General features: G+C 35.2%; 1 protein-coding gene and 1 non-coding gene across 13 annotated transcripts in view; one reads left to right on the top strand and one right to left on the bottom strand.

Moving 5' to 3' along the window:
- OXR1 (oxidation resistance 1) overlaps positions 1-13311 on the bottom strand; it is a 469361-nt gene that overhangs the window by 13244 nt on the left and 442806 nt on the right. For 6 of the 12 annotated variants that reach the window (XM_015145857.3, XM_015145862.3, XM_077943952.1 and 3 more), the window contains 2 exons: positions 2173-2253; positions 198-323 (listed from right to left, as the gene is read on the bottom strand). In XM_015145857.3, the coding sequence (XP_015001343.2) occupies positions 198-323; positions 2173-2253 (207 nt within the window). The remainder of the gene's footprint in view (positions 1-197; positions 324-2172; positions 2254-13311) is intronic. The other 6 variants (XM_015145860.3, XM_077943954.1, XM_077943953.1 and 3 more) reach the window with 1 other exon arrangement.
- LOC114680477 (U7 small nuclear RNA) lies at positions 10125-10186 on the top strand. The gene has a single exon (XR_003732698.1). It is a non-coding gene; the product is annotated as a U7 small nuclear RNA (small nuclear RNA).

The raw sequence follows: 13311 nt of genomic DNA, 5'->3' as shown, positions 1-13311 counted from the left end.
TATTAGTGTCTGCTTACCTAAATCTCCTAACACCTTAATTAACACTAGCTGCCATGTTTTGCTTACTCTTTCTTTTCATTGGAGTGGGATAGTAATAGCATTAATGCTGTTGCTTCAGAAACAACTAAAAAGAGGCTGTTTTACTCTCATGGGTACACACTCACACTCAGAAATGCACCTATGTGAGCATGTCATACCTTTTCAATTTGATCTGGCAGTAAAAGTTCACTGGGATCACTTAGGTTTGGTCGAAAAGATTCAGACTCCAGGTCTGCTTTCACTGGAGCAACCTGCTTTGAATTTATGTCTTCCCTTGTAGTAATCTAAAAAAGTAAATAGAGATAGTGTATTAATGTAAACTTGTGACATGCTTTCAAAATTATCAGACTTTTCAGATAAATAAAGCTTTATATTGTAGAAAATGTGTCTAAATCTTTAATCTTAAGATTTTATAGGGCAAAAGATGCCCCATATCTAATATCTATGATGTAGCCAATTTAGAAAAAGATTTTATAACAATATAAACAGACGTTTTCTCATCCAGTACATGAGGAAGGACTGGTAGGAATGATAAATCCCCGTATTTCTGTGTAAAGAAGATAGTTGCATTCATCTTTAATTAAGCCCTTGAAGGGCAAAAGTCAGCCAGTTGGCTTGCTTTGTGTCTGTGTGTGTGTGTGTATGTGTGCTATTTAAAATAGAATTTTTTCATGCTAAACACAAAATTTGTCAAAAATAATTAACAAAACTTCCTGGATGCCAAAATTTTAATGTAAAGAATAGTAGAATAAAAAATATAACTTTATTTTCTGTGAGGTGTGCATGTATTTATTTGTTTCACTGAAAAATGTTACCACTTTTTTTTAAATGCTTTCATTTTTTTAACTTTCTAAACATTTAATTTTTTTCATCTAGTTGGACCAAACAATAAATTTTACTGTTAATTTGTTAATAAATTTATTTTTAAAATTAGATTATTGCGTTGCATTACAAAGAATATATGCTTTTGATTGGTGGAAATGATTTCACTGGTATTCTTAAAATGAAAAAAATGTTAACTAACTAAAAATAAAGCTTACTACCACACGATATATTCTATTGGTGCTTACTTTTTAATATTAATTTTATTTTAATATATAAAACATAACATTAGAAAATAAAAGAAATGAAACGTAACTATTATTTATGAAACTTTTAAATTGGAAAATATGCAGAATTCTATTGGAGCAGATAACTAAAATGCAGCAATGCTTGGCAACTGTGATTCTACACGGGAATGAAAATTTTGCTAAATTATTTTGTTCCTTTAACAGGTTTCTTAATAAACCTGAGCAGCATATATTTGCAACCAATACATGTTTTATAACTGTATTGTTTTTTGACAAGAAGTTAAATACTCATTCTTTCATATCATCGTGTTTCACCTTTATTTTGATGATGTGAAAGGTAAAAAGAAAAAGAAAAAGAAACCCAAGGCAGCATTAGAAGCATTAAAAGAAAAAAATTCAGTAGGTCTAGCAAAGCCATGAAAGCATATCTTATTAAGAAGAAACACAGTATAATAGACAAAACTGAAAAATAAGTTTTCAATTGCATTGCTTTCTTGTATCTAAAAAAATCACAAAGATTATTTCACAGAATTTTAAGTAATTTATCCAGTTCTGTATCTAAACTGTACTATTCCAATGTACTCCTAATACCAACCAAGAATGCCTCAAGAACAGTTTATCATATTGAGATATTTGATGTGACGTTGATACAAATGAAATAGCCTTAAAGAAAATATTTAAGCCTTGCTATTAATTTTTTTTTTTAGTTTTCCTATAGTACCATATCTTTCAGGTTTTGTTTAGAAAAGATTCAATCTCGAAACCAACACCATTCTTCCAATGTTAAATGAATGAAAACTCCTCATCGCTGAAAGAAACACACAATACTGAGAATAATTCTAAAGTGACAGAACATTCTTCAGAATATTTTTCAAATGAAAAGATGACAGAAAAGATAATCCATAGCTCTTCAAGGCAATACTATAACCTTTAATACAAAAAGGAACTTAATTTTAGTGCTGCAGTCAAAGCAAATTCTTCAAATGAGATTTGCCATGACAAAGAACACTAAAAACAGGGAGTATTCAGTCTCTGGAGGGGTTGAAACTACTGAAGGGGGCACCTGGAGGCGTCTGCAGAGTGTGCGCAGTTCTTCAGTATTTAGAGCATCGATCCTGCGGTGATACTCAGCCACTGACACTACCTAAATATGGAGACAGGGAGACAATAATTCCACTGACAGTTGAGAAAAAACAGCCAAAAAAAAAAAAAAAAAGAGGAGAAATTAAACTGGGAAAAGAGAACTATAATTAGGATTTCTTCCCCACTCCATGCTGCAAATCCAAGAGATTTATATATCAAACTAGAGTGAAATACCCATGAATGATTTTCACTACTACATCGAACTAGTTGGTAATGATGTAAGGTTTATTTCATAGACTATTCCATGTAGATTCAACTTAGTGAACAGAAATTATAGTTTTTTATACAGAAAACACTATATAAAACACATACTTTGCTAACATTAAAGATAACATCTGAAAACTAAACGGTCTTGCAGTTACAAAGGAAGTGGTAGTTTCAACTACCCCCTCCAAATCAGGTGAGCTCAAACATTATATCCTAATGGCCAAGCTAGAAGAATTTCTTCTAGGCACAGGTGACAAACATACCCATCTATAACAGAAACAAAAGAGGGGAGAAGAGCAAGAAAACAATATACATGTACATCTTAAAACCTAAGGCAATTAGAAAAACAAGCTCTACAAAGTAGAAAATTAGATTTTCAAAAGTATGTCTAATCAAAAGTACCTTCTAAGCATGTCTGCTTTAGCCCTTTAAATGACTTTTTTTTTCTAGTTTTTGCCTCTCTTCTGTTTTATTTCTTTATGGTTTTTACTGTATTACTTATTCTTGACTAACATTTAACAACTTTCCTACATTTTAACTTTCAAAGGAAAACTTTCTATCTTCTATAATTGCCTAGACCAGGCTCTCGCACAGTATTAAATTTCCAAGCCATAAATGACAGATAAACACTATTACAGAAAGCCCACAAAAACAGATAAGTTTCCTCAGGTTGACACAACAATTACAGTCTTTTCAGATCATGACATAATTCTAAAAACAGTTACCATACTACAGTGAACACTAGTGGTGTCATAAATATGTGACGATTCTCTTGAGCTATGACTAGTTTCACTTGTAATCAATCAAACATGCACAGAGGCTCTGACCACAAAATGAGTTAAACCAACTGGCTCATAAAGAGTTTAGATTTCGGACCTAGATTTTAAGGGCTTTTTATTTAGCCAACTAAAAGGAACTAGCTACCACTAAACATCAAGGTAAGCATGAAAAGCTATATAAACTTGTTGAAAGTTCTGAAAGACATGAGAATACAAAAAAGGAAAAGAGGCTGGATAGATTTCCATTCTGGCCATTATTATTATATTGAATTTTGCAAAGCAACAAAGCATACAATATGTTAGCTGACTCTGTACTCAGAAACCAGAAGCTGTTATCCTCTCTAGCTCTGGGGGGGTCAGATAAACCTGGGTTCCTCACTGTCTATCAATTTTGTTATGAAACAATGAAAATAATAAAAGTGCATGTCAAATCTGGGTTTACGTGAATTACTGAGGAAATGCATATTAAGGACTGAGTATAGTGCCCAGGACATATTAATGAGAGCTACTATTATTAACACGACTTTTACTTGATTACTTTTCACCAATTACCCTGAGGACTAAATGATAATGGCTGAAGAGCCTACTTATTTATTTTTGGCTTTTATTTTTGAATGAGAATATTTCAAGTTTGACATCTCAACTATTTTTAACATTTTGATTATTCTGAATTTGATTTTTATATTTCAGTATTAGATAAAAATAATGAAGGACTTTCAATTAAGAACAATAGGATTTCAATAAAGATTAAAGAAAAATTAGGTACTAAAAATAAAAAACATCATGGGCTTACTTTTCTATGCCCAGCAAAACAGGTCTCTAGAAATATTTAATGGCCAATTATATTTTTCTTTCTTTTTTCATGGACTTCAATCCAACAGTCTCCTAGACAAGGATTCTCAAATCATATAACTTATCTACTCCTCTGCTTTCCTTCTACAACTTATCTATCCTCTGCTTTCCTTCTATCCCTCCAGTTACCAACGATCTTATACCTATATTCTAAAACTCCTTCATTTACTAGAGGAAACACACTTTCTGGGGGGAAGTGAAATTAAATTATGCTCACAAAAGAGATCAGTCATAACCTAATTGTATCAGCACTGCTGAGAGTAGGAGTTACTAATAAGAGAACAATAAACTGCCATGATAAGGCTAAGCTTATCTTAATAACACTTGATAAAGTCATAGTTTCTTTCATGTCACAAATCTACTTTTTCAAATTTATTTTTTTCAATTTTAATTTTTTCTAGAACTTAAAAAAACTTTCTGCTTCCTTAACCTTAAACATTTACTCATGCCCTGACTGCCCTGATGCATGAAGATAAAGAAAACTGTAAAAAAAAAAAAAAAAAAAAAAGGTCTGTGAGTTAATAGAAAAAAGGGATTTGAATTTGAGTACAGAAATATACTTCCTTCTCTCAAAATAAATAGATAAAAGAGCTATATATTCCCAGTACATATGAGGAAACTGGAATTAGTCTTACATTAATTTTTATACCCCTGGTAAATCATGCTCCATGTATATAATTTATTACTTTACCCACAAGATTAAACCTAACTAAAATATGAATACATTTCTCCAAAATATCCCATATCATGCTCTGAATTATTAGGGGTAAACAGTTGAGAAAACCAAGATCTTCCAATTAAAAGTGCATTCACTGGCTAAAAAATTGTTTCTTAAGGAATAAAGTATTTGGATATACTGCTAAGTCCTATCTGTAGGAACTAAGTACCATGACCTATATTCTGCAGAATTAAATGCCACCCTCTAGTCTTTTCAGTCTTTGACAAAGGATCCTCACACAGAGAAAGTATTTTCCTAAGTCTTTATTTCTATAGAATTACCAATGGAAAGGCAGGGGTAAATCCACCCATCACTATTACAAATGGACTAAGAAAAACAGACTAGAGAAAATTCAGTTGCTGCCAATCTCATGAATATGAACATGTTCATCTCTTAGATATAAAGAACAATACCTTGCGGATGTTCCAGTATTTCCCCAAGATTACTCCAAAACAAACCCCAAATCTCCCTTCCTTCAACTGTCTTGCACACTAACAAAAATCTGCTAGTTATATGTCAAGTGCCATTTTTACTACTTTCTCAGTAAAGGGAAATGCAAGAGAAAAAGAAATACTATCTAATCAATGTCACTTATACTTACTTTGGTCCCAAAAATATGTTAAAGAAGAAAATATAATTCTGAGCTTCTGTGTCAAACAAAAAGAACATACTACAGCATCCTTGAAGTCACATAAGCTGTTGTTCTACTACATCTCATCATATATTAACAGTCTTTATTACAAAATAAGACCAGAATTATGTTAAACTTTGCCCCATTTTGCCTAAATTAAAACTACTGCTTTCAAAATAACATTCCATTTTGAGACCAGCCTGGGAAACATGGAGAAACCTCATCTCTACAAAAAATACAAAAAATTAGCTGGGCTTGGTGACGCAGGGTGGAAGGATCACCAGAGCCCAGGAGGTTGAGGCTGCAGTGAGCCAAGATCAAGCCACTGCACTCCATCCTGGGCAAGAGAGCAAAACCCTGTCTTAAAAAAAAAAATCCAGAATGAATTCCATTAGTGAAGTTTGATTTGAAAAAATCTCCAATTAAAATCACTTCCTGTCTTTCATCAATACTGGGAACAGGAAAAAAGGGGAAGGAAGAGGGGAGCCATATCCCCATATCCTTTTTTTTTTTTTTTGAGACGGAGTCTCCCTCTGTCATTCAGGCTGGAGTGCAGTGGCATGATCTCGGCTCACTGCAACCTCTGCCTCCTGGGTTCAAGTGATTCTTCTGCCTCAGACCCTCTGCCTTTTGGGTTCAAGTGATTCTTCTGCCTCAGCCTCCTGAGTAGCTGGGACTACGCTGGGACTACAGGCGTGTGCCACCACGCCTGGCTAATTTTGTATTTTTAGTAGAGACAGGGTTTCACCATATAAACTATACTAAAAAAATGTATATTACAAATTCTAGAGGAATCATTTTTAAAAGTTTTTTTTTTAAAAAGTATAACTAAGATGCTAAGAGATGAAAGAATGAATATGTAATCAAATTAAATCTGAAGTACAGGAAAATAAAATTAGAGCAGAAATCAATAGATTAAAAACAAAATCAATAGAAACACAGCAATGGAACCAGAAGCCAGTTCTTTAATCTTTGAAAAGGTCAATAAAATTGATAAACCTCTACCTCTAGCCAGGATAGATGAGAGAGGGTGAGAGAATAAATATCAGAAACAAAGAGGGGCCATCATTACTGATCCCATGGATATTAAAAGAATAATAAAGAAATACTATAAAACTGTACACTCATTAATTTGATAATCTAGATAAAACAAACCAATTCCTTGAAAGACAGAAACCACCAAAAGTCACACAAGAAGAAACAGGTAATGCATGCCTATTATCTCAGCTACTCAGGAGGCTGAGGTGGCAGGATCACTTGAGCCTATGAGTTCAAGACCAGCCCAGGCAACATAGCAAAACCCCAACTCAAAAAAAGAAAGAGAGATATGTATTCAAATAATTAATCAATAATTAATAACCTCCTAAAACAGGCCAAAAGACAGATATGTATTCAAATAATTAATCAATAATTAATAACCTCCTAAAACAGAAAGCACAAGGCCCAGACAGACTCACTGATTAATACTACCAAACATTTATGAAGAAATTATACAAACTCTCCACAATCTCTTCCAGAAAACAGAAGCAGAGGGAATATTTCTTAACTAATTCTGTGAGGACAGCATTACTCTAACAGAAATAAAAACATTACAAGAAAGAAAACTACAGGCAATTATCTCTCATTAACATACATGCAAAAATTCTCAACAAAACACTAGCAAATTGAATTAAGCAATGTACAAATGTACAGAATTATATAAAATGACCAAGTAGAACTTATCCCACCTATGCAAGACTGGTACAACCTTGACAATCAATTGATGTAATCTATTACATCAACATGGTGAAGAAGAAAAATCATGTGATCTTACCAACAGATACAAAAAAAAGCACTAGTCAAAATCCAACACTAATAAAAAAGGTTTAGGAAGTTAGAAATAAAGGAGAACTCCCTCAACTGGATAAAGAACATGTATTAAAAAATTCAGTTAACATCACACATAATAGTGAGAAACAAGACACTTTCACACTAAGACTGGGAACAAGGAAAGGATATCCCTTGTCAGTACTCTTACCTGACATTATGCAGGAAGTCCTAGCTAACACGATACGACAAAGGAAGAAAATTGAAGTTATATAAATAGGGAAGAAAGAGGTAAAACTGTTTTTGTTAGCAGATGACATGATTGTTGGTATAAAAAAATCCCAACGAATCAACCAAGACACTACTGGAATTAGTAAGTGATCATGGCAGGCTTTCAGAGTGCACAATTAATATGCAAAAGTCAACAATCTTCCTATGTATCAGCAATGAAAACTTGGAATTTGAAAGTTAAAAAGAATACCATTTATATTAGCATAATGTAAATGAAATACATATAATGCTAACAAAATACATAGAGATCTGAGTGGAAAAAAAAGTAGAAAACTGTGATGAAGAAAAGATTTAAATACATATTCCACGTTCATAGATAGGAAGACACAATATTGTCAAGCTGTCAGTTCTTCCCAACTTGATATATAGATCCAATACAATTTCAATCAAAATTCTACCAGGCTATTTTATAGATACAGGCAAATTGATTCTAAAATTTATAGAAAAAGTTTATATGCAAAGACATAGAATAGCCAAGAAAGCAATGAAGAAAAAGAACAAAGTTGGAAGATTGACGCTACTCAACTTTAAGACTTATTATACTATAAAACTACAGTAATCACTACATCATGGTTTTGGCAAAAGAACTGACAGATCAATGATACACAATAAAATACTCAGAAATATCCCACATAAATATGGTCAACTGACTTTTAACAAAGGAGTAAAGACAATTCAGAGGAGAAATAATGGTCTTTACCCCAAACAGTATTGGAACAACTGGATATCCTCCTGCAGAACAGTCAATTGAGACAAAGTTCTTTACACTAAATGGACTACAGAGAAAAACACAAAACTATGAATCTCCTAGAAAATAACATAGGAAAAAAATCTTTGTGACCTTAAGTCTGAAGGTGCATTTTTAGATAAAATACCACAAGTACAATCCATGAAAAAGAAAAGTATTAAGTTGAATTTCACTAAAATTAAAAATTTCTACTGTGTGAAAGACACTGCCAAGAGAATGAAAAAGACAAGCTACAGACTGGGAAAAAATCTCTGCAACATATATAAATGATAAAGGACTGTTATCCAAAATATATGAAGGAATACAGAAAGGAAGGAAAGAGACAAAATTGTCTGTTCTATCTCTATGTTTACGTAAAACGTAACAATAAGATATCAAACAAACTGATTAAAACATGGACAAAAGACATGAATACACATCTCATTAAAGAAGATATACGAATGGAAATTAAGACTATGAAAGGACGCTCACCATGATATGTCACCAGGGAAATGCAAAGTAAAATAAGATTGATATATCACTACACACCTATTTAAATAAAATACAAAATCCAAAGCACTGACAACAGCAAATGTCAGCAGGGATGTGGAGAACAGGAATTCTCATTTGTTGTGGATGCCATGCAAAATGGGTATAGCCAGATGAAAAACAGTTTGGCGGTTCCTTTCCTTTCCTTTCCTATTTCCTTTCCTTTCCTTTCCTTTTTCCTTTCCTTTTTCCTTTCCTTTCCTTTCCCCTTTCCTTTCCTTTCCCTTCCTTTCTTTTCTTTCTTTCTTTTCTTTCTTTCTTTTTTTTTTTCAGAGACAAGGTCTCACTATGTTGCCCTGGCTAGTCTCAAACTCCTCCCACTTCAGCCTCCTAAAGTGTTGATATTACAGGTGTGAGTCACCACAGTGGCCTACCAAACACACCCTTAACATAGGATAGAGCAATCATGTTACCTGGTATTTACCTAAACGAGTTGAAAACTTATGTCAACACAAAATCTACATCCAAAAGTTTGTAACAGTTTTTTTTTTTCATAAGTTCCAAAAGGTGGAAAGAAGCAAAATGTTCTTTATCAGGTGAATGGATAAAGAAGTGGATAAAACCATAAAATAGAATATTATTCAGCAATAAAAAGAAATGAGCTGTCAAGCCAAAAAGACATGAAGGGATCTTAAATAAAAATTCCTAAGTGAAAGAAGCCAATCTAAAAAGGCTACATAGTACTGTATGATTCCAACTATATGACACTCTGCAAAATGCAAAACAGTGGAAAGACTGGTGGGTGCCAGGTGTTCACTATAAGGGAATGAGTGATAAATAGCTGTGGCACAGGGAATTCTTAGGGTAGTAAAATTATACTGTGTGATTCTACAACTAGATACATGTCATTACACACTTGTCAAAACCCACAGAATATACAACTCAAAGAATGAACCCTAAAGTAAACTATGGACTCTGCATGACAATGTATCAGTATTCGTTCATAGACTGTAACATATATCACACTAATGTCATACGTGAGTAACAGGGAAAACTGTGTTTTGGGGAAAAGACAGTATATGGAAACTCTCTATACCTTCCATTCAATTTTTCTGTAAACCTAATACTGATCTAAAAAATGAAATCTATTAATTAAAAAAAGTTAGGGGGATAATAAAACAAAAAAAATCCAGAGAGGTAGTTACCAATATGAAGGTGACATAAGATGAGATGAGAAAAAAACACACAGACAGATGCAGCTACATCAGTGATGTTCTAGTTCTAATACTGCGTAGTGGTACATCACAGATGTTCATTTTACTATTATGCCTCATAACTAGTATACATAAGATATCCTTTTCAACTATTGAGTCAGTGTTACAGCTCTCTTAGAATATATCTAGCAGGTTTTCTGGTCTTCGCTGGAAAGCCTCCCATGCTATTAAATTTACTTAAATGAAAAATAAAAAACAACTGAGTCAAATAAATTAAGAAAAAATATTTTACATTGAATATATGTGTATACTTTTTTCAACTAGGTTGTGACTGGAGAGCAGAAGATGTTTCACTTACCATAAGAGATACATAAATACTGGTTAATAAATGTACTATGACTATCTACTATAGATATGCAGAGTAATATTGAAGAATACTGGCTTTGGTTTTAGACTGCTACCTTAATTCTGATTCTGATTTTTATTAGTATTGTGAACTTAGGGAGCCTCATTTAGTTTCTCCATTTCTGATTCTTCAAATGGAAATACTCGTACATTTTATGAGAAATAAATAATATGTATAAAGTATATATAAAATAGGTTCTGATACATTAAACATATGATGAAATAAATAATTCTCTTCCTCTTGTTATATTCTGAAGATTTTTGAGGGCAAGTATGGCAAAGAGCTTAAGGGCACTGGATAGAGCCAGAATGCCTAGATTAAAACATCAGCTCTGACGTGCACTAGTTGTAGTGTGATTGCTATGTCCCTCTGTTTTTTCACTTGTAAAATGGAGAAGATACAGTAATATTCCACAGGGTTGTGAGGATTAAATAAGGAAACTCATACTAAGTGTTTAGAACAATATTTGGTATACACTGTCAGTACAAGTAATTATTTTCATCATTATAATTATTATCTCATGCTGAAGTCACTGGAAAGATTTTTACATTTCAATTAGCTCTTCCTAAAAATCCACCTGTCAGCTAATTCTTGAACAGATGTAAATAATTTGACATACAAACTTTTCTCCTGTGTTTTCATATATGAAAGCCTAAATTTAAAAAAAGTCTGTTCTTTCGTATATGACGGCCTAAACTAAGAAAATGGTGATGAAATTAGTGACTATTGATAAAGGTAATAAAACAATGATGTTATTTAATGATTTGTGACTTTGATTAAGACTAAATCCTTATTATAAAATGGGCTTATAATTTCAAGTAAATTACGATTTATTGACAGACACTAACAAGGTAAAGTATGGCACATGAATATATCAAATACATGAACAGCCTCATATAAATGAATGATTAAAGTTTAAGTTTTCAGAATAAACTATAAAACGGCCTTAAAAAAATAAAAGGTAACAAAACTTAAGCATGCTTGATCAATATGGTTCTCATCGAAGCTAACTGGCAAAAGGTTAATTTCATGCCATGAATTTTGTTAGGAGTGTATGCTTCTTATTATTAATGTATTTGAGACATAAATTAACTCACTTATAAAACAAAAAAATCTGGTTAACACACAGGGTTACTGTAAAGTCACGTGATACTATATACATAGGCATTTGGAAAACTGTCAATGTATCTACAGATACCTCAGTGATAATCTCTCTTACAGAGGTAGTAATAATATGGCCATATTTGTTGGGTAAAGACAAATAATTCTAAAAAGCTACACATTACAAACTCCAAAATGTCAAATTTCATTTGCTCTGAAATACTGGTTATTTTCTTAGAATTTTTTTTTTTTTTCCAGTTTAAAAGCATAAGAGCCCCTTGTCAGGCAAAATCTTACAGGGATCTCTTTTTTTTTTTTTTTTTTTTTTTTTTTTTTTGAGACGGAGTCTCACACTGTTGCCCAGGCTGGAGTGCAGTGGCGCGATCTCGGCTCACTGCAAGCTCCGCCTCCCGGGTTCCCGCCATTCTCCTGCCTCAGCCTCCTGAGTAGCTGGGACTACAGGCGCCCGCCACCGCGCCCGGCTAATTTTTTGTATTTTTAGTAGAGACGGGGTTTCACTGTGGTCTCGATCTCCTGACCTTGTGATCCGCCCGCCTCGGCCTCCCAAAGTGCTGGGATTACAGGCTTGAGCCACCGCGCCCGGCTCTTACAGGGATCTCAATCTACAAAACAGGTGAATGAACTGCTAATCCTTTTCATCCCAATTTTCTTAAGAACTGCCTGCCTTACAGCTCCTAGCCTATCTGCTTTAAAGCAAAGAAAACTAGAAAACTGGGACTTCAGCTTGTCTACACATCAAAACACATCACACTGTACTATTTCAGAAAAACTTCAAAGTCATCCTGGTGAACTACAATATGTGCTAGCGAGAAGTGACAACATGCTAGCAGCCCTCACTCTTGGTGCCTCCTCTGCCTTGGTGTCCACTCTGGTGGCACTTGAGGAGCCCTTCAGCCTGCCACTGCACTGTGGGAGCCCCTCTCTGGGCTGGCCATGGCTGGAGCTGGCTCCCTCTACTTGTGCGGAGGTGTGGAGGGAGAGGCACGGGTGGGAACCGGAGGTGTGGAGGGAGAGGCATGGGTGGGAACCGGGGCACGGGTGGAGCTCACAAGTCTGTGTGGCAGGCGCAGGCTCAGTGCCCCGCACTTGGAGTGGCCAGCCAGCACTGCTGGTCCCGGGCAGTGAGGGTCTTAGCACTCAGGCCAGCAGCCGCGGAGGATGCGACGGTCCCCCTGCAGTACCGGCCTGCTGGTGCTGTGCTCGAAATCTTGCGGGGCCTCAGCTGTCTCCCCATGGGGCAGGGCTCAGGACCTGCAGCCTGCCATGTCCCAGCCCCCGCTCCTGAGTGGGCTCCCGCAAGGCCTGAGCCTCCCCAACGTGTCCCATCCACTGCCCAAGGGCTGAGGAGTGGTGGTGCGGCTCAGGACTGGCGGCCAGCTCCGCCTGCAGCCCTCATGCAGGATTCACTAGGTGAAGTCAGCTGGGCTCCTGAGTCTTGTGGGGACTTGGAGAACTTTTATGTTTAGCTAGAGGATTGTAAATGTACCAATCAGCACTCTGTGTCTAGCTCAGGGATTGTAAATGCACCAATCAGCACCCTGTCAAAACGGTCCAATCAGGTCTCTGTAAAATGGACCAATCCGCTCTCTGTAAAATGGACCATTCAGCAGGATGTGGGTGGGGTCAGATAAGGGAATAAAAGCAGGCTGCTGAAGCCAGTCAGCTGCAGCCCACTCCAGTCCCCTTGCAGACCGTGGAAGCTTTGTTCTTTCACTCTTTAAGATAAATCTTACTGCTGCTCACTCTTTGGGTCCATGCTGCCTTCATGAGCTATAACACTGTGAAGGTCTGTAGCTTCACTCCTGAAGCCGGGGAGA

Source organism: Macaca mulatta, chromosome 8, assembly GCF_049350105.2.
Source record: "Macaca mulatta isolate MMU2019108-1 chromosome 8, T2T-MMU8v2.0, whole genome shotgun sequence".
In the NCBI taxonomy this organism is placed as follows: Eukaryota; Metazoa; Chordata; class Mammalia; order Primates; family Cercopithecidae; genus Macaca; species Macaca mulatta.
Note: the sequence above shows the minus strand (reverse complement) of the source record. Positions and strands in the feature narration are given on the sequence as shown.